Raw genomic sequence first — 23,428 nt, 5'->3', positions numbered from 1 at the left:
GGAGTGTCTGGAGTGAAGTGTTTAAGTGGTTGTCCACTTATCAGTGAAGTGGTGGTACTACAGCAGATTCCAGGAGAAGATATGGTTCTACTGTTTCTTCTCCTCATCCACTCACTCTTAACACTGCCATGTCCCTGCTCCGGAAATACTAAGCTGAGAGTTTTTTGATATACAAGAGCGAAGGTTTTTCTTTCGTCTTATTTCACAGATAAACTTTAAGGAACCAAAAATGAAATTTCTGGCATTATTTTCTTATCCTTTATGCCATTCCAGACTTGTATGACTTTCTTTTTTTTACTGTGGAAAATCAAAGGGAACTCCATTTCCACTTTTCCAAATAATTTAGACAAATAAATCACATGGACTTTCATGGTGTTTTTTTTTTTTTTTGAAGCACATTTGGAGCATTATGTACATGTACGTTTATAGAAGAAAAATAAAGAGTAAAGGCCAAAAATTCAGTGCTTGATGTGAGCATTTAATCCATTTTGAAAGAGATCTGCACGCGGCAGCTTTAATAGAGCAGATTGCACAATGTGAGAAGTTTAGATCGCTGCCAATAGTTTACCATAAAGCTGCTGTTTGAAGTCTGAGCTCCTCTCCTCCATTAAAAACATCATGTTGAGAGTCGGTGGGGTAATTTGTGTGTTGTTGGAGGATGGCCAGCTCAGCCCAGGCTCAGTATTGTAGTGCTTAGTTTCTGTGCTGGCCCACAAAAATGTCTGAAGCCAATAAAGGGAAGAGAAAATGAGAGCAACTACACTCTACGAACCACTGAGTGTTTTTCTGATATCGTCTGAGTGTCTGTTTTTGCTTAAATTCATGTTAGAGTGTTTTGAGAAAAATATTTTTTATGCAATAGCGAGCTTTAGCATAATCATTTAATTAAATTATAAATGTCAATCCAAGCACCACAACAGCTTTTTGTCAACAAACGTTCTGCCAAGTTGTCATTTTTATGCGTTACATTATCATTTAATTGAAGCCAGCCACAAAAGAAGTAGTTTTTTGGAAATATAATGAGAAAAGTGAGGTAATGTAAAACAATATTTTCATATCCCCAACAGAAGAGGTTATCTGTGGTTAATAGTATGTTTTGTGGAAATGCAAGGCGCATGTCAAATGCAAGGCATAATAGTGTGACCACAAATACTACACAGCTCTCACTGCAAATATCTCTACTAACATACTCAGTACTAACTTTCTTAGCTTTTCCCAGAACCCTAATAAGGATGGGGAGAAAATTTGTCTTTTTTTATTTATTTTGTCTATTTGTATATAAACCCATGGCAACCACACATTGAAGGCACAATTAGATTGACAGTTTGCAGAGCGCAACGCACTTATATGATCTGAGTGTGGTTTGCTGTATTAAAACAAAATGGCTCATTTAACAAATCAAATCTTCAAAGGAGTCACTCACTCCAGTGGGCAGGAGAAATGATGAAGCAAATTTTTCCTAAGCAGAATAAATTAAACTTATGGGGCAAGCAACTCAAAGAGAGGACCACGATGCACCTTGCAAAGCAAAGCTGCCTTCACTTTGTGTGTTTACACTGTGGTTTATGAAGGGTAAAGCCACAAATCAGATGGCTGAAGTTTCATTAGAAGCTCTAACCTAATACAGATTGCTGCAGACTCTCTGCATCATTCTTTATGGATTTAGCAATATTTAATCTGAATAAATAAGCTTTCCATTGATGTATGGTTTGTTAGGATAGGATAATATTTGGCTGAGATACAACTATTTGAATATCTGGAATCTGAGGGTGCAAAAAAATCTAAATACTGAGAAAATCGCCTTTAAAGTTGTCCAAATGAAGCTCTTAGCAATGCATATTACTAATCAAAAATTAAGTTTTTATATATTCATGGTAGGAAATTTACAAAACATCATGGAAGTAAAAAAGATTTTTGGCATAAAAGAAAAATCTATAATTTTGACCCCATACAATGATTTTATTTTGGCTATTGCTAAAAATATATCCCGGTTTTGTGGTCCAGTGTCACATATATTACATAAGAAGCAGGGACCCTCAGATTTGAAGCTCTGTTCGAGAACAGAAAACACTTTAATTGTTTTTCCTAGAGTACATTTTTATAGTATATAGTTGCCATTATTTCATTGCTCTTATTAAGAGTGTGAGGGCTTGTCAAAAGAAAGACAAAGTATGTGGTGGACACATTAAATGAATTAGTATGAGGGGAGTTGCTTTATATTACAACATACTTGCACCTATTTTCATTAACTTGCAATACATGGCATATTTAGCTTGTGAAAATGTTTTCTTTGGCAGGAATTAAATGCCATGCTTCATATCATTTGTCACCTTCCTATAATTACCACACATCCTTTTTTGTACATCTGTTTTGATGTAACCTAATACAGCTGTGTAACTTGGACAGTGTTTGGTTGTAATTACATTAGGGGCTCTCATTCTGGCAAATTTCAGGATTAAATCAAACAAAATGTCTTGTTTAAGTTACAGATTTTGTAAATCATGATGAAATGTGTTTTCAGAACTATTTAAAATGAAGCAACCTTCGATTTGAGGTAGTCAGCTGAGATTAACTGGAGATCTCCCTCTCATTTGAAAAGTGCCAGTGTTTTTCTTTGTTTAAACCTCAAGAGTGTGTAATGTAGGAGAACCGGAGCGAACCGACGTAAGTATCCAAGCAAGTAAAATATTAAAATACTGAAAATGTTATTGAGCTTGCTAGCAGTGCTGATAAATGTTCCAAGAATAAAATAACAAAAGTCTAACGAGGCAGTTGAATCTGAAGATAAATGACTTGACCAAAAACAGAACGAATGTGGATGATTATTGCGAAAGAACAAAAGCAATGAGAAATGTATAGAGACAGACAAAAGCATGCAAACAGATGACAGTAACAGCAAAGATTCAGACCGGGGAATTTTCAGTTAAATCAAAAAGCTTGGTACAATTGCAATATGCAATATATGAACGATGTATGTACATTAGAAAAAGTTATGAGAGGCTGTGGATCACAATGATGCATTTTTATTCCAGAATTGATTTCCCATCTATATTTCCTCAATTAATACATCTTTCATAGTAGTACATGAATATTTTGAAAGGTTTATGAGTAATTCCATAACAATCTAAAGGGTATTATGGCTATTTTTAGTCTGTTATTCTTTTTTGTAGTTTTCCTTGAACCATTAGTGAATTCCATTTGGTTTGTTGACCCTAATTCCAAGTGCCTGGGAAATCCTCCATGGCCTCTGTCTCAAATCTCAGGGTAACAGAAGAGTTCATTAGCTTTCCAAGCAAAGCAGATCATTTTAATAAAACTTTAGAAAAGAGGCCCAGGGTCATCAGAGACCTGCAGGATTATTCACCCTTGATTTTAATTACGGAAGCCTTGCAAAGGCAGAAGAAAAAAAATCAAATCGAAGAGTGATGTAATGTCAGTTTGACTGAATCACATCCTGTGAATCTGTGATAAAGTGTCTGTCACAAAACATTTCACTTTAAAACAACATATTCAAGCTCACAGATGACCTTCAGACATTTCAGATTCATCTTTTCGTTTTGCACATTGTAATACAGAAATGTGTACAAAATTCTGCAATTAAATTCATCATTTGACCAGCCAACATATCCCAACAGAGCAAACCTCACCATTGAGAGTAAAGGGATGCTAAAAGAATCAAGTCTTGTCCACAGGAGAAAGGAAGTGAAAACAAAAAGAAGTTCTCTTCCCTCAATAAGACACATAGCATGGGGGTTAGCGGAACACACAGTCGGATGATGAATGTCTGTTTGCATTCCAAGTCGACAGGAGAATCAAACGAGAGCCCAGAGAGGGGTAAATGTCAGTCTTGAGTATGGCAGAATGGATATGTCGTTAGGTTATGCATTTTTGCAATGCCTTTCCATGAAGAGAATATTATGATATGCTCATTAATCTTTTTCTTATTCATCAGGTGGAATGTGATATGTAGTCTGAGAACTGAAAAAACAACACACATTCACTTTTACATTAATTAAATATGTTTGAATTTGCATGAAAACTATATGCCTTCAGTCTTTATCTGAAAATGTTAAGGTGTTATTTTAATTAAAAATCAACTGTTTACACTACAGTCTATACTCATATAAAATACACGACAAAAACGGTTTAACTGGTTACATTTACAAACTTTAAAACTAAAATTATGCCATACAAATTGATAAATATCATGTTAAAACAAAATGTATATGTAAAAATTTAATGCCATGCCAAATGAAAATGTCTACAATTTAAATGTAAATCCAAAATTAAATACACCATAAAAATGTATTGGGTTAAAATGTAATTTCTAAAATTCAACTTACAAAATTCACGTTTCAAATATTTAGTTGTTTTTCCAGCTCAATTTAAAGCTAAATATAAATAAAAACATCTTTCCAACCTAAGCTGCATCTATATAACAACTGCTTTGTTGTGTGGATGTTGTAAATGAGGACTCGTGCATGCAGATGGTATTGCGGGAAAACAAACAGCCTTCAAGTATAACATTCTCACATGATGCAAAAACATTCCCCACCGTCTTCATTGTCAGATTGATGGATGCTTTTATTTATTTACCTATTTATCTGTTTGGGAAAACAGAGCCTTTAACTTTCAGCACAGGCCTAATATTTTACCCAGAGCTAAAGCTGGAAGTAAATGATCCTAAGCCGTCACGGACAGCAGCAGAATGGACCTTGTTATGAGGAGATGCTAAGGTGTGACGGGGAGCTTGTTTGCACAAAGCATCTTGCCCCACGGCAAAGTTAGGCGAGAATAGCCTGTCCTTTCTTCTGGACAGCTCCCAGGTAAGTGTGTGTCGCCAGCCAGCTGCACACCTGTGGCAAGCTGCTGGCTTATTCCCTTCTGCGTATCTTCCCTTCCTGTCCGTCCTCCCCCTAACCTCAATTCCTCTCACTCATCTGACCTGTAACAAGGATCAGTTCACACCTCTGCTCTGCTCTGCTTGTTTGGCTTGTCCTGTCAAACCATCCCCCAAACGAATCCCAATAACTCTATGTCAGAAAGATGTAACCTTCCTCCTCCGCCCCTCCTCCACCCACATCCCTGTCCTTGGGCTGCATGCTGAAAGAGACTCATGAGGGTTGAGGAGCAGAGGAATGTGAGAATTCTTCATCTGAGGGGTAACCCATTAAGTTTAGTCGCCCGTTCATCTAATTGGTTCCTTTGTGGCACTGTGAATTTCTGTGTAGAAAACAGCCGGTTAATTACTTAGCCGTGGCGTTTTCTGCTTTCCTAAGGAAGTGTCTAATGATAAGTTGCAGACTTTGGGCTCTTAAGACCGAACCTAGTTGCTCTTTTCACCCATGGTGTTTAGATTCAGTACCCTTCATACCTTTGCAGGCCTTTCTGTGAGAGATGGGCTTAGACATGTCTCTGTAGTAGCCCTCCTTGCAGTAGTGGCAGTGGCGACCTGCCGTATTGTGGCGGCAGTTCAGGCAGACTCCTCCACTTTTCCTCCCGGAGAGTTTGTAAAGCTCCATGTTGAAACGACAGCGCCTCGCATGGAGGTTACAGTTGCATGCTGCGGAAAAGGAAACAAATAAGATGCATTTGTTTAAATAGCATATCCTCTGTCACAGAGGTCCTCCAAAATTTCAAGCCAAGTACAATTAAATTAGAATTTCCAAATTCAAACTAGTCACTGCAAATCTAAGGACTGTGAGCAACACAGGTGTAATGCTACCTGATTTAAAAACATATATGGTGTTTGACCCATCATCAGTATGAAAGGGCAAAACAATACAATATAATATTTAGAAAGAATATTAATGCCTTCTAAAGTTTGTACACTTTTTGCAATGCTTTTTAACGTCTTTAAAGTGTCAGCCCATCAAGGCTGCATTTATTTGTGCAAAAATACAGTAATATTGTAAGCTAATTTTGAAATGTGAGTAGAAAATGAATAGAGAATAGAACGAAACAAATAGTGATTTGAAATAGTAAATTTGGTCACCTTTGATCAATTCAATGCATCCTTGCTGAATAAAAGTATTAATTTCCTTCAGAATAAAAAAATAAAAAATACAGACCCAAACTTTTGTATGGTAATGTATTTCGAATATTCAAACACAATATATATATATATATATATATATATATATATATATATATATTTTTTTTTTTTTTTTTTTTTAATGAGTAAAATATTTTATTTTGTTGGTGTTTTCTCAGTGAATGACAAATAACACATTTCACTCAAAAAAAACTATTATTATAATGATTTTACCACACCACATGCACATTTTCAGATTACCATTATTTTCTGAGTGAGCTATTTACTAGAGATTTAGACATGCAAAGTTATATTAAAATTGAAAAAAGTAAGTTACACTAACATTTCTGCAATGTTTATCAGTACCACCTGAAGGCGCTCCACATCACTGCCTGTATTGAATCACATGATTAAAGTATATCTTACTTCTGAAAGTCATTAGACAGCCTAAATCAAAAATAAGAAGTTTTCTCATCATTATGCAGTAGAGATATAGGCCTCAGTTTGACAGCTATGTCTTTACCAACTGCAACAAATTAAGAGTCAGGAAATTAACTTCTGATAATGAGATCAGCTTCTCAGCTCTTTCTCTGACCAGGCCTGCTCTTTTCCAATGATGCCAAGCAATATCAGACAAGTCCTCCAATTACCATTTCATTCCCAATCCTCACCATGCACAGGAAGCTGTGCTCTTGCTTGTTTACTAATGAATAAAGTCGCTGCCACCAAGTTTAATTACTGTCTGATGTTTATTCATGACGGATTTGTGAGCAGACATGTTCTCTTTCATTAAGCCTGGGTGAGACATTGGTGTGGCTCATCTTCATGTATTATTCAACAATAAATCCCAACTCTCTTACCATAATGCTTTGGGCTGTTCAAGCGCAGACAACTGCTGGCAAGGCATAGCTGATGCACATTCTCTGAGCAACTTCAACAGTGTTAATTTGGTCTGATGCTAGGAGACTTCAAGACAAAATAAGCATTTTGATGAGAGGGCATAACAACTTACAAAGTGAAAGAAGTAACTTCAAGACTGGAACTAAAAAAATGACTTGAAACTGATTTAATAGCCTGTAACTTTTCAAGCTTTGTTTGAATGAAAATGGTCTTAATTTCTTAGTGCCAAGGACCCCCAAATATGATTAACCCCTTGCGCTTCATTTAAAAAAGAGAAAGTACAAAAACATGTTGTTTGCAAATATTTGTAAATTTGTAATTAGATACTTAAGCCAACATTTGAAGTATGCCCAAAAATATTTGCTTTGTATTTATAGTGCAATAAACCAATCCTTAACCCATATGAAGTCTGTGTACTTGCACTGTATTACTCGGCATCTTCATGTGAAAGTACACTGCAAGTGCACATAATGTCAAATAAAACGCAAGTATATTTGTACAGTATTTTCTCATATTAAGTATTGTTCCAACGTATACACAGAAAATATTTCAATATTTGTATATATTCAATATATAATGTGAGTTTATAAAATAATCACAATTAATCTCTTGATTTAATTCTCTTAGAAAATAGTAATGATGTAAATAATGAGTATATATATAATCATTTGAATTATTATTTATTTATTTATTTTTTACCTTGCAGGGTCATATATTCCTTTCGAACTATTTTGCACCCTCTGATTTCAAGGAACATTCAGAGATTTCTATTTTTATTTTAACACTTAGTATATTTGTGTTAGTCATTTGTGTACAATGCCATCTAGTGCCATCTTTTTTTTTTTTTTTTTTTTTTTTTTTTTTTTTTTTACTCCACTTAGTATCTCCCAGAATACTCTTGGCTCATCTCCACAGATTTTCAACTTGCTGCCAAAAGAATTAAAACTTGGAATAGGTTTTTCGAGATGCCTGCAGGACATAAAGAATGATAATTTGGCCTGTCCTAGAAGTGTCTCCTCTTCAAACTTACTGAATCCACGGCTTGTTTGCTTTCAAACAGGCACACTGTTGGTATTAATTCTGCCTGCTTGTTTGGATCCCAGTGGAAACTGATCCTTCCTACCCTCTAGCTATGGATTATTCACTTTTGCTAACAAGGTAAATGCAATCCACTATGCAGCCCCCAGCCTCTTCAGATTTCTACAGACAAAATCCAAGTTGTTTTCTCAAAAAAAAAAAAAAAGTACCACATTTTATTACTTTTTCAAGACACAAAAATTCCTTATATTGCTATTGGACAGAGATAAAACCGAGAAAACTAATCACAACAGTATGTTTTAACAAAGTAATGAGAAAAATCTCCTATTACAATGACATCACCCGAAAACCTTTCAGCTGTATTCATTCTTTCTTCATAACATGATTTAAAATGATCTGTGGTAAAAGAAGTGAGGTTTTATATAGATTGGGCAGCATGCACTGTCTTAGATTGTAATTTGTTGCAGTTACGATCAATACATCGGATTAAATTGAGCAAGATTTGACTGAATTTAGCACTTACTAATATTTTTAGACTGTCTATATATAGACATGAGCGTAACAGTTGGAATACGCTGTTGTGGCATCACTATGCACCTGAAAGAGCTCCACTGAAAGAAGTTGCACTTGTCAACATGTGAGGCTATTGGTAGTGGTATTTAGCTCACATAGCTTGCTCTTGCTCTCGGTCATGAAATATCAACCTCAGCACACATATGGCAGCTGGGAAAAGCTGTTTCAGTATCTCATCTGGTTTCCTCATGATTGAGATTGTGATTGTTGTGATATGACCCTGTCTGTATGAACACACACAAAGCATAGGGCCTCCTCGCACCTGCTTTTTTTTTTACAGGCGTGCAGGATTCAGGGCGGTTGCCTCTCAATGGGAGCAAACACAAAGCGGCTGTACATTATGTCGTCCCCCCACAGCCATCTCACTGTCAGACACATTTTGTTTCACTTCTACAGCTTGAGATCTGCTCATTTTGCCCTTTGACACCCACTCTCACACCTTGTTCGGCCTGCATGCTTCCCTGTATCTTTGAAGTGCTTTCAGACTCACTAATCTTGTCGTGTCATCTGCCTTAAAAGCATGATCATAATTTAAATGTTGCCTTATGTGACGGAACAAGATTACAGGAGCTTTTGGAAGTGGGAGGAAAAGCTCATCCCTATGGTGGTACTTCCTAACCACAGAATGGAACAGCGTCTGTCCTTACAGAATGAAAGATTACCTAGTCATCCAATCAGGCTGGTGAATGCAGTATACTCACAGAGGATGAAAACCCTCATCAGTGAAGCCGACAAAACAAGCTATTCACACTTGTAGCTACACATCCACTTAGCCGATAAACTCTAGGCAGAGATAAGGGGGTGAGATGACTCTTCTGATTGGCCGGGTTGAAGAGAAAGCCAAACCAGATGCGTTTTGTCTCCGTCTCCTCTTTAGTTCAGCTCAGATCACTGAGAGGCTAATAAACACATACAGACGTGAGGAAAGAGTGTAAGGTGATAGCTTTTCAGCGCAGCTAATTGGTTTTTACTGCCTTAAGAATGTTCTTAGAAGAGTGTTAGAATCTTGATTTTGTTGTCCTTTTGTATTTGTTAGAACCTTTTTTTTCTTTTTTTAGAAAAGTAAGAGACTTATTTTAAAAACATTTTTTAAAATCTTGCTACGATATAAAACTTTTGAGCAGTAGTGTATGTGCTAAACATGAGAATTTCCTCAAACACTCCCTTAGTGTTGGATTAGTTGGTATAGATTAAGGATTTTTTTTTTTTACACAGATGCATTTAATTGAAGAAAAGAGCAGTACATCATCGTTTATTAGGTGTGAGTGTATTTAGGGTTATATTTTGTCTTCTCTTCCTGAAATTCCTGATCACACCAATACGCAGTGTTTGGAAGTAACTAGTTACATGTAACAGAACTGCTCTAACCTCAAAATGATCTCAGTGTAAAAAGAGGTGCTAAAGTCTTATTTTGTGGTTGCTGTGCTTGAAATTAAATGATTATAATCTTAATACAAGTGATGAAGGATTTTAAATGTCTGACAGTAATCAGTGTTGATGTTTCAAAATGATTAACTGTTGAAAACTTTATAAATTTAGAAAAGTAATCAAATGTAATCAGTTACATTACTTTAATAAAGTAACTGAAATGTTGCACTACTTATTACATTTTAAATATGATAACTTGTAATCTATTACATTTCCAAAGTAACCTTCCCAACACTGCCAATAAGTGAGGAGATTAATGCTAATTCTCTTACACTCTTTGTAAAAGTGTGCTGTATAAACAGTGTCAGACTAGAGGCCATTGGTAATTCTCAGTTATCAGGGATATCAGTCCAGCACTCAACACTATTGGCCTTTTTTCACCAAGACTGTCAGACAGAGCGGAGATAAAAAAAAGACATCAATCCTTACACATAATTCAGAGATTACAGCTGTTGTTTCAACAATTTGAGTGAAGGGTGAAAAGAATGTCGAACGGATCAGATTTCAAGTATTTGTAGCTTATACTGTAATAAATTGAATGTAAAAACTGATGGAAATCTATGCGTAGACTTTGTCTGAAGCCATCAAAATAGGAGGTGATTGCACTATTGTAGACTTTTTTTTATGAATGAAACAACACGCTTGGTGAAGCATTACCGAAATGGTGGTGCACTAAATCTAATAGGGGTAAAAACAAACCCGCACTCCGTGACTTAGAGCTAAAGAATCCACTCACAGCTCATACATGCTTTAGCAGAGAAACATCTCAGGCATGTAATATCTGTCTGCTCCGACACCATCTCAGGTGTGAGTCCTGACCTTCAGTGTCAAAAATCACCAGTCATAAGTCACGAACTCCAGGGCGTGAGATCTTTCCTGTACTGGGGGTCGGTGCCACCAGACTCAATACCAACACCTAACACCGGCCCTTCAGAGAAGAAGTTATGCCGAGGGGTGCTATCCTTACTGGGCTTTTAAATAAACATGGAAGAGGACCCATCCATGCCTAGTTTAGTTTTAATCTTTGTGTGCCCTTTTAAGTAATGTGATTAGCCCCTGAGCCCCGTAAGACTTAATGAGAAAATATTAGATATCATCACATCAGCCTTGTTTTGGTTTGGTCGTCTTTCAACAAAGTTAAGCATTGGGAGTGTGCTTGGGTGCTTGTATGACATGAAGTGTGTGTGTGTGTGTAAGTGGAATGTAAGAGTGCATGTGTGTGCCTGCACATGCGTTTTTCGGATGTTGCATCAGTTCAAGTCTTTTGCTCTGGGCCTTAAATCAATACTAGCAAAAAAGTTTCCCCAAGGAACATATGAGAGACAATTTCAATGATGAACGTCTGCATTGTGGTTCTGTGGTCAGCCAAAGATATTCAGTGGTTTGGACTGAGAGAAATGAATAACCTCATGGCATATATTTCTCCCGGCAGTGCCAGTCAATCTTTTTATTTTATTTTATTTTTTATTATTATTATTTGCTTAACTGATATTGTTCCAAACCTGACTTTTTTCACTTTCTGAAAGTTGGCCTATTTTCCAATTATAATAATTATAATAGTTTGGCAGAAGAAGTCATTCTTCACTGAAAATCTTGATATCAGTCATGTACTTCATAATTTATTACCCCAAACTATCATATGATTTCCAAATACTTGGAATAAAGCTGTTATACAAAGACATTTATTATATCTTTTGTGTCCTTTTTGATGCTTAGTTTCAAATTGCATTTGTAGAAATGACATTGAAAAGAGTGGTGAGTACATTCATGAAATGGTCTTGTTTTTTTGTTTCATGGAATAAAGAAAGTCAAATTGGTTTGGAACAACATGAGGGTGAGTAAATGATGACAGAATTTTCATTTTTGGGTGAACTATTCCTTAGGGTACATGTAACTTTTTGCAGCCTCTTTATCCATAGTTGCACACAAAAAAAATGCCTCATTGACTTCTGCTGACTCTGTGAAATTATTGTATCTAATTGTATCTCTAAACGAAACAGACCATTGCTGTTAACATGACTATAAACATAAACTTATAGTATTAAAGCCAGCACATCGATCAATTAAGTTGCATAATTGAAGTAAGATGTTTCTTCCCCTCCGTATATGTCTACTGTATTTGTAGTTCTGTCTTTTGAGGCTCTCTGGCTGACTGCCATATGAATGTGTTGTTGACATAATGCTTGGTTTCATTTGCTGCTCTCGTATTGAAAATGCAAAGATCACACCAAAGCCGGTTGTCTGATTCACACTCTCTGGAATTATCTTTTATAGAGAAATTATCTCTTCATTCATATTGCTGTTTTTTGCGAAACAATTATTGTATCACATTCACTCAGAGTCTAATAATAGCGTTCTGGAATATAAAACATTTGTACAGTATTATTAAGGAACACATCAAAGACAGATAAACTGCACATTTTGTGCTCACACGGAATCTTCTCTCAAATTTTCATTCTTCCAGAGTTCACAGCTCAGACTGTAACTGCACGCGGCTGTTGGAGCTCTTCTTATTTGTTAATGCAGACAGTGCTTTCATATAACCGCTGTAGGAAACTTACAGTAGAACAATGTATGGAGAAAATCACACACATAAAAGGCTACTTTAATGTGCTTCAAATACACAGAAAATGTATTATGTGATTTATCTAATCTAACTTAAGTTATATGTGACCAGTCATAAGGGTCAATTACCCGAAAGCTAAATAAGTAAGCTTTCCATTGATGTATGGTTTGTTAGGATAGAATAATATTTGCTCCAGATACAACTATTTGAAAATCTTGAATCTGAGGGTGCAAAAAATCTAAACACTGAGAAAATCGCCTTTAAAGTTGTCCAAATGAAGTCCTTAGCAATCCATATTACTATTCGAAAATTAAGTTTCGATATATTTATGGTAAATATTTTTTTTTTTAACAAATCTATGATAAATATTTATATAGAACATGAGCTTAACTTAATATCCTAATCATTTTTGGCATTAAAATAATTGATCATTTTGACAATGTATTTTTGGCTATTGCTACAAATATGCCTCTGCTATTTAAAACTCATTTTGTGGTCCAGGGTCACATGTAGGCAGAAATATGTGACCCTGGACCACAAAACTGGTCTTGTCACTGGGGAATATTTTTAGCAATAGCCAAAAATACATTGTATGGGTCAAAATAATAAGATTTTTCTTTTATGCCAAAAGTCATAAGGATATTAAGTAAAGATCACGTTCAATGAAGATATTTTGTACATTTACTGTAAATATATTAAAACTGAATTTTTGATTAGTAATATCCAATGCTAAGAACTTAATATGGACAACTTTAAAGGCGATTTTCTCAGTATTTAGATTTTTTTGCATCCTCAGATTCCAGATTTTCAAATAGTTGTATCTCGGCCAAATATTGTCTAATCCTAATAAACCTTATCGATTCAGCTTTCAGAGGATGTATACATCTTAATTTGGAAAAATTGACACTTAAGACAGGTTTTGTGGTCCATGGTCACATATTGTGTAATAAGTATAATGTAAAACTATGATATCATATTACACAATAGTTCACAAAAGTGCAGACTTTTAAAACATATCAAGGTGAATTAAAAGCAGTAGGCCAACTAGATTTTTCCCAAGACCCTGACATTTTGTCACTCACACTGTCATTTTGTCGACAAGAAACATACCTGTTTGAGATTAGTTATTCTTTGTAGACAGCTGTCTGCACCTTTGCGAAGCAAAAAGTAAACATTAAAAATAGCTCTTAAAAATATAAACAGCTATTAGCCAAATCATGACTCAAATCTGGAATGCTTTTAATGAGTCCTGAAAAAGCGAAAACCTACAAATCGCATGTTTAGAGAGTGAGGTACCACCTCTCCTCTCCTACAATCCTGGAGAGAGCGAGTGTTAGATTTCCAAACCATCACCTTGGCATGAAATAAACAAATAAAAGATTAGAGGAGTCGAGGCAGCCAGGAACAGAACATATTACCATCTGAGTCTTTGATCAGATGAACTGCATGGTGTGGACACACTGGAGAATAACAGCAGGGGGGATCACGTCCCACATGTCAACGGTATACTTTTAACAGGACGCACATTTCATGTAGTGCCTCTCTTCTCCACCCAGCATGCTGAGAGAGCTGAAGAGCGCTCAAGCTTTTGTTCCCACCTGTATGTGAACCCCGGAGTCAAACGGATCTGACTCAAGCCCTTTGAGTCCTAATTCAAGACAAATGCGAGTGCTGTCAAACAGAGAATCACTCCGTACGACCAAAACTCTCACATACACACGCACCCAAACACACACGACAACCTGTCTTCACTTTGCAAGAGCGCCCTTCATTTTTCCCCACCCCTTTTTTGCCTAAAAAAAGATACAGTAAAAATTGGTAGTCGTAATCTTGCGATAATTGTTTTTCTGCTACAAACAAACAATAATAATAATTGTGAACTGTGTTGTTACAGTAAATTAATAGATTTTAAGGAATTCAATTTCAGGAAGCAGATAAGGCCTGTTTATTTAGACACAAACAAATCAAAATATGTCCAAAAAAAACATAGGTGGCCCTTGACAACAAAACCAAAGTAGCACAGGTATATTTGTAGCAATAGCCAATAACACATTGTATGCGTCAAAATTATCAGATTTTTTAAATGGCAAAAATCATTAGGATATTAATAAAAGATCATGTTCCATAAAGATATTTAGTAAATTTCCTACTGTAAATATATCAACTAAATTTTTGATTAGTAGTATGCATTGATAATAACTTTATTTGTACAGCTTTAAAGGTGATAAAATTTTGCAACTTCAGACTCACGATCTCTGCCAAATATTGTCCTATCCTAACAAACCATACATCAATGAAAAGATAATTTTTTCAGCTTTCGGATGATTGACACTATGACTGGTTATGTTGCCCAGGGTCACATATTTCTCTGTATTCTGCTTGTTAATTTTTTTAATTTAAAAGTAGCTCGAATTGGGTTGGACTTACATGTTTATCAACTCCCAGATCAGTAACACACTGACATTTAAATGAATATGCTGCAAATGTGTGCATTTTTATTGACAACCGCATGACATAACCTTTTAATTTCAGTCCAACTCCTGGGATGATATCCGCTGCATTATTCATCACTGGCTGAAGAACGCTCAGATTATGACTTGTGTACCTCCAGTTCTTCATGATTATAAATTCATCCACTTGGGAGCCCAGGAGCACTGCTGTGCATTACTGCTGTTGGTTAGTAATAAAACATGCTCGGTTTGGCAATGAATTTAAGAATATGTGAATTTTGGAAGTTTTGGAGAAGCTCCCTTCTTCAAACCACAGTGCATATAAAAACATATGCTTTAATACACTTCCAGCCACTGGCTTAACATATCAGATCAAAATCATTAAACCACCAAAAAGATAAGGAGGAAACATCCCTCCTCTAGGTTTGTTTTTAAATTTTATGTAAAATAATTTTTCATTTAATATTACATTTATCAAAAAATAGGTAATATAATTTTTGCATCATAATTTATATTGCTTTATCACATCAACGTCTGATACTTTAAAGCATGTTTCATGTAACTTCCTTTTCTACTAGCTTACTGTTTGCTTAATATTTAAGACTAATAAACACAGCAGGTGTAATTATACTGAACAAAAATCAATTTACAGGTAAGATGTGGTAGAAATATTTCCTTAATGTCACAATTGCAGCTTGACACTACAGTTTATGGTTGAAGGCATGTGGTGCACTTTTAACACACAAATTCAGGTAATTTCAAGCTTATTTCAGTTCATAAATGAGCAGAAATGGTTATGCTTGAGTGGTTGAATTATTATTATTTTTTTTTTATATGTCTTCTTATTTCAAGCAGTGTGCCCAGAAACATCTCCTTGTCCAGAAACATATCCTCAATACAGAAACATCTCCTTCTCTTGTGTGAGTTTTTGCATGCATTTTTTGGTGCTTTTTTATTTAGTTTGTTTTTGTATTGTCTGATCCAGTTTAAAATACATCTTATGGTGAGATTGACAGTGCTAGTTTACATAGTAGTAATTAAATTTTCTGCTGATTCAGTATTTGTAGTACAGTTGAACTCTTTTTTTCTGTTACTGCTATGTAAGTGTAAGAGTGTAAATGTAAGTGTGAGTGTAAGTGTTCTTTCTGTATAATGTTCCCTCTTATCTTTATCTCACTCTTCTCTTTTTCTGTTTGTTCTTTTGTTATGAAGACGTTAAGTAGGGCCAGTGTGATAAGAAGGATGGCTCTGAATGCTTGGAAACTAATAAGGGTTTTAAGTCAAGAGGTTCCCTAAAGGTTTTATAACCACAACAAAGACCTCCACTTTCCAGCATTAACAACCAATTAATGACCAGCTTGCCCGCTAGTTAGTGGTGATCAGCTGCTCCAAATAGTGATATGCTAACTGCATGCTGTGATGCAGGAATAAATAGTGTGTCAAAAAGTAGAGTGCATCTATTTCCTTAATAGGTTTTTTTTTTTATGAGTGTGTATGTGGAGAAAAAGAAAGAAAGACGACAAAAACAGAGATAAAGATTCTGCGAGGACAGAAAAAGGGGAAATGAGAGAAGAGCAAGACAAAAACAAAAGAGATAAACAAGAGAGCATGTTTCGGTTCGTTTCTTTGCCTTGAATGAACTTTCGAGGGTGTCTGTTTTGTGTGATTCGCGTTGTAAGAATTACACAGAAGCAGACTAAAGTGGCCACCTCTTTTCATCCCAGCTCGGTGAAAGCCTTCTGGGATTTATGTAGATTCCCCAGACTGTGCAAAGCCAGACACACAAAGATGAGAAAAGATCCAGCTTTCAGGCTACGACAGCACAGCACACCACAATACTGCCATTTCACTGCACATGCACCCCACATCTGGCAACAAGATCTCTCTTGGGACGCCCTTCTAGATCTATGTGCCAAATGCAGTAACCTGTAATGCTGGACCATTCTTTGCCATAGAAGCAGATTACAAATGATGGAAAAAAATGCTATATATTCCATTAAATAGTTTAGATGCTAATGAATGAAGTGTGACACTGAACACGATTCCACTGTCCAAGGCAGATGTTAAAAGGAAATTTACTTTATTACCTGGTAAAAATCTTCCTGAGCTACGATCATAAGCAACAAGACTAAAGGCCAGTCACCGCAAGATCTGAGGCATTAAACAAAATCAACTTAGCAGCAGTCCTGTTATATTGCCACGACAATAATATATTTATCCTCCTCTCTGAAAAGGGTCTTGCGTAACCATAGGCCATTGAGTAAAACCTGCCGACAGAGAACCTGCAAACACTTTGAGCCAAAATGGAATGGTGTCAAAAGGCACCCAGCGTTAAAGCTCAGTGTCTTTTTGGGCTTAGTTCTGTGAAACTGTGATTGCTCAACTCCTTGTCACAGATATCACATTCATTTGGAATGTTGGAAATCTGAGCCACAGCATTAACCATATGGAGCTCTCTTGGCACTCAGAGAAGGAGAAAGGGGGAACTCTTTATGAAGACATTATCTTGTCAGATAAGTCACTGAAGCCATCGATAATGTTGCAGAGTTTTTGGTGTGGCAGATTTATGGGAAATATAATTTCAAAATTACAGTATTTATTCTTATCGACAGGCCAAGGAAAGCCCTCCTGAGTCATATTGTATTGCTGTCACTGTTCCTTAATTAATACTTTATGTCAAATCACAGGTTTCCATCCATTTAATAAAAAGTTTTTGGGATGTTGGATAAAAAAATTGTGAATTAAATCCTGTGAGATTTAATAAATCATTGCACATCTAAAATGTTGCTCTGGATCTGCCACCAAACGAGTGTTTTGTCTGTGCTCTAAAGTTTCCATTTATTTATTTATTTATTATTGTTTTCTTGGACACCTGGGATAGAAGGGTTGCTTTATTCACAAACTGTAAATTCGCAGCTTGAGTGGAAACACAGCTATTGACATACAATATAAGCTTTATTCACACTCAAAACTGACTTCCTTTTTTTCCGAACTAAAGCACTTTGAGACAGAGCCTCTAACACTACAGGAAGGAAAGTTCATCCCTAGAAACACTGGTGACTCCACCCAAAGTCTATGGAGGAGGAATCGGATCGGTTATGTTTCCACACCCTCCGGATTTAAGGATGATTCGTAAAGTTTGTAAGACAGATGACGCCCAAGGAATGAAAGCCCATCTATGAGAAGTCGACTGTTGTCTTGGGCAGCAACTCGACTCCACAGTCTACATCCAGTTTACCACCTGCTGTGGTATTTGCATAGCAGCGCTAGTTCCCTAAAACTCAAATATCTCTGGTGTTTTCTGTAAATGGCTTTCGGGAAATGGCTTCTGGGATACCACATTTGGAATTGGCACTTTTTAGTAGTTGAGGTTTGAAGAATGATTACGGCACATATGAATGTGTTTAGAGTCAAAAGCGATGATTTTCACTGATAATTCTTTGAGCACATATGATTATTATAATGTTTGAGGTTTTTTAACAATAACTAATGTCAGGTAAAAATAAAAATGTTATATAAAGTCTATATAAAGTATATAACAAAATATAATAAATAAAAAGAGCACAAACAGGCTGGGAAAATCGCCTTTGTCTATGCGATTAGCTTTCATGTGATTACTATCTGACCTTTTCTCCCTCTATTAGCCTTATTAGCAATAACAATGTGGCCGTCACATCGGGTGTGAGGACTCTAAGCCTCTCTTTTTCATTTACCTTCTCAGAGTTCATTCACACCAATGTGGTGGGAAGGTCTCAGGGTGACCAGACCTTCTGGAGCAGATGTCATTAGCGCGTGTCACCCCTCCGATTCACCGTCCTCGCTCAACGTTAACAAGCGTTCACGCTGTTTTATTGGAACACAACTCCACTGCAGCGGATTTTTCAATAAAATTTATAGAGCATGAAAATGACTTCGGTTGGGCAAGCAGGGACTGCAGTGGAACAGGGGAGAGGAAGGGTATGAGAGGCTGGAAAGACCATGGGAAGTCTGTTGGCCGATCGGAAAAGATTGCCTGGAAATGACCCCGGTGTCCATCAGCCAGTGAGAGGGGGAGCACTTCAAACATTTTTCAAGGCTCAGCTCTCTCAGTCCATTGACCTGTGTGAGTGTTTTAACAGGCTGCTAATTAGAAGAAGGAGTCTCATGGGAGATATTACCCCAAACAGAGAGGCAAAATACAAATATTGGTATGTAAACTCTGCACTGTAGTGGAGCCACATGTATAAAAAATTGCTTTTTTTCTAAATACATTTTCTGAAGCGTTCATTCGTCAAGTGTTAATTGGGAAATATTTGATTTGTATATTCTCCACCTCCACCTTAAGGTAAACTTTCCATCTAAAGACAATAAATGAAGACAGACCACACATACACACACCCGCCGAGGTCTCGGTGCATTGCCCAGGACGGTAGAAACATATCGCAGCCAGAATACAAATATAACGAGACTAACTTGTCTTCCATCCATTTCCATTGTTCTCAGACGTGCTACTAAAGCCTCGAATAGGCGGCTGTCCAAACCTTCATCAACAGCAGGCTGTGTTTTTTCTCCTCCCTGCCACATGTTCCGCACAGCGTCTCTCCCAGAGTGAGCGGGGAGCAGACAGGAAGCCCCTAAAACTGTAAATCTGAAGCCCAGGTTGCCGATTCATCCTGCTATGACATGTTTATTGTCTTTTTCTGACCGTTGTCCTCACTCCTCCGCCATTTTTTTGGATGACGCCATTCTCTCCCTACGACTCCAGAATCACTTAGTGGCTTTCTTGAAAAGCTCATTGTGGTGTAATCAGCGTTTTTCACCATTTTAAAGTCATCAGACGCTCGGCGTGAGCCTTCAGAGTGGCTAATTGCGTGTGAAGAAAGTACCTCTGTGGCCACCGGCCACGCGTTCCCTCAAGAGATCACAAGAAAGATGGTCAAATCAAATCAAAAAGCTATTAAATCAGTTTTATCACATATTTTCTAAGCCTAACAAGGGTAATTTTCTAAGTTAATTTTCAGTAAATGATAAACAATGTGCCCCGTAACCTGCTTTAACCCTTATCTGTGCCACAGCACAATGACATACCACAATTAAACATCATTATCTAAAGTTTCCAAGTGTATTTAACTAAGGGATAATTGGGAGCCTGGCAAATGCCACAGTGATCGTAATTACTTTCTTACAGGGGAAATTAGTTTATCCAACAATAACAATCACCAAAGTCAGAAATTTAAACATATTTCATCAGCTGGTTTGTTCCACTTAAATGACTTCAGACAATGATTGAATTTAGTTATTGTTACTGTACAGGTTCCATAACCATAATTACCACAATAAAATGCCCATTATACTGTCCCAGTTCCAACTGGCATTCCAGTATATATGGAAGAAAACCACTTGCTCTGGTACCTTGAAACACTTATAATAAATTATAAGCAGCAGAGGGGGGGGGGGGGGGGGGGGGCTTTCCACCTGTTGTCAAACTTAGGAACACAAGACACATTCTGTCCAGATATTCACCTGCTGAGAGCCATTAGCAAAACCAAACTGTGAGTTGCAGAGGCAGGTGCAGGTTTTATTGTCTGGCAAAGGATTGGATAATGCAGAGGCTTCTCGCTGATAACAGCAGAAGGTGCAGGCGCTGACACTGTAACTGTCATTAAATCAAGTCAAATCACCTTTATTTATATAGTGCTTTTAACAATACAGATTGTGTCAAAGCACTGTACAGTATTAAATAGGAAAGTAGTGTATAAATAATGCAAAAGAAGTTCACTTTCAGGAGTAGTTAAATTACATAAAAAAAGATTTTTTGAAAAATGTTGGGATCCGAACAGTTGATGAGCAACCATTGACTTCCATAGTATTTTTTTATTCCTACTATGGAAGTCAGTGGTGCTCATCAACTGTTCAGATCCCAAACATGTTTCAAAATATCTTCTTTTTTGTTCAACAGAGAGAAACTACAAGTAAGGGATGAGTAAATGATGAAAGAATTTTCATTCTGAAAGTAACTACTCCTTTAAAAATAATAATAATAACAATTAAGTTTTCTTGACTGGGTTTCCTACGTCTATTATTTCATTAGCTCAGACACAAATAAGGTCAAAGGTAAGCTCTGCTATCTCTGTAGGTAAGCTGTGTAAGTCCCCTGAGCTGTAGATAAGCAAGAGAGACACAAGATAACGTCACTTTAAATATACAGCACAATTTGTGATGTGCACAGTTAATGCTTCACATAATGTTTTAAGGAAAATCATATTTTATAGCGGTTGAAATCATTATTAAATCATTATGTTTTAATTCTCTTTTGTTATGATGTGTTGAATAACATACACACAGGTATTATAATATTGCTGTAATGTGTTATTTGATGTTACAGTACATTGAAAGTTAATATATTTTAAATCTACAAAATTCCACCTTCAATTTTACAAATGTACAATTCCAAATATATTTATTTACATGATGTTAAAGTTTCAATAGAAATAACATAGAATTAAATCTCACACTTTAACCATGTTTAAAAGTTAAATATGTTTTGCATAAAGATGTAATTAAATCTAAAATTAAGTGCATTTAATATCAATTTAAACTATATTACATTTGCTTTTATTTTCATTTACATTTAATATGCAATTAAGTGGCCGAAAAAATTTAATTCAGTTCCACTAAAGTATATTCTTTAAGGTTTATTATTTTCACAATAAATACTCATACTCAATAGTATGAGTAATGTATACTTCTTTTTTATAAGGGTCAGGTTTATGAACAAAATGAAACATGATTGTTAACTTTACTCTTATTAAGTGAAGGTGTGGAACTGCAGTGTCTGTACTGTTTTGTAAATGCTTCACAAAACTGTGTGGCACACTAAGTTTAAGTTATTTTACTAATTTATACTAAAACTTACATAACAGAGAAACAACCACAAAAGATGTCAATTAAAGTAATCCAGTCCCATGAACAGAACAGATGCAAGAGTTGGAATTACTCAGTGTTTAGGGATGTTGCACCAGAATATAGACATAATAAAAGTTCATAAGAGTGATATATCTATATGTGTGTCCAGATAGAGTAAGCAAGAAAAACACAGCTGAGGTGCAATTTCCGACCAACTGTCTACACTAGGCTCATAAAAAACTGCAAACACGGCTGCTGTGACCGTTCTCCTTCATCTAACTCCGCTCTTCTTTTTAGTCCTCACTCTGTTTGTTTTTGAGGCTCTGCAATCTCTCCATTTCCCACCCATCACTATGGAAACCAGATACTGTATCTCAGCCAGGGCTATCCTGTGGAAACAGCTCACTTTCTCAGATAAATAAACGGTTACCGTGAGGCCGCGGGAGGAGTGCAGGGAAAGGGAGATCAGGGAGAAGGTAACGCCGCAGGGCCGGGGAGCTGTGAAAAGCATCAGGAGTGGTGATCCTTATCACACTCTCAAAATGCAGCTGTGCCCCGGCCAGTAAACATCTCTACTGATCTTAACCACAAGGAAAAGGGACCACCAGCTACTGTAGAGGTCATTTCCTAAAGAGCTGTTGTTTTTATTTAGTCCATTAATTTGATTTAACATAACACCTCTGCATTATGAACATGGCATCATTTATATGAGTAACATAATATATATATATATGTATATATGTATGTATATATATATATATATATATATATATATATATATATATAATTTTATATATAATTTTATTTTATTTTTATATTTTCAGTTTTAGTTTATATTTTAATGCAAGTTTTAGTAATTTTGTTGTTTGCTGCATTTTTTGTTTACTTTTTTTAAAGCTAATTCTTTTAAGCATTATTTTTATATCCGTTTTAGTTTTAGAAATTTTAGTACTTCAACTTTTAATTTCAGGTAGTTTCTAAGGCAACATTTCTTCGTCATCTAATATTTATACTTTATTACAGCTTTATTTCATAAAAAAAAAAAAAAAATATATATATATATATATATATATATATATATATATATATATATATATATAATGATAATAGTTTTAGTTTTATTTGAAAAAATAAAATAACTGACACAACAACAGTAAAAAGCTTACAAAATAATTAATTTTAAATGATTGTTTAAAGAGTGATTTTAGGTTTTTGGGGGATTTTGTTGTCAAATTTACTACAAAGTTGTAAAGTATTTGGATGTCACTTTACACACATAAGATTAGTTAGCGATTTTCAAAAGCATTTATGGATTAGGCCTCATTCACGTCCATTGTAAGTGCCTTACTTTGAACCAGATTTTTGCTTTCTTTAAAGAAGACAATAAACAAGTCAACATTTTGATATTGAGCCTGAAATATTCCTTCATGTATTGGTCTCGCCTTTGATTTACCATGAGAGTTTGCATGCAAAGCAAACTAACCAAAAGCTTAGATGTACACATCTCATCTAAAGAGGTTAAAAAATTATGTTTCATGTTGGGGTATGTAGTAA

The 23,428-nt window shown here is 35.9% G+C and overlaps 1 protein-coding gene across 2 annotated transcripts in view; it reads right to left on the bottom strand.

Annotated features, from left to right (window-relative positions):
* The window catches only part of ntn1a (netrin 1a), a 63,580-nt gene that overhangs the window by 22,977 nt on the left and 17,175 nt on the right, over positions 1-23,428 (bottom strand). For both annotated transcript variants that reach the window (XM_059571228.1, XM_059571226.1), the window contains exon 2: positions 5,375-5,563. In XM_059571228.1, coding sequence (XP_059427211.1) covers positions 5,375-5,563 — 189 coding nt within the window. The remainder of the gene's footprint in view (positions 1-5,374; positions 5,564-23,428) is intronic.

Source organism: Carassius carassius, chromosome 17 (genome assembly GCF_963082965.1).
Source record: "Carassius carassius chromosome 17, fCarCar2.1, whole genome shotgun sequence".
NCBI classification, from domain to species: domain Eukaryota; kingdom Metazoa; phylum Chordata; class Actinopteri; order Cypriniformes; family Cyprinidae; genus Carassius; species Carassius carassius.
The sequence above is the reverse complement of the archived record's forward strand: the minus strand, read 5'-3'. Positions and strand labels throughout refer to the sequence as shown.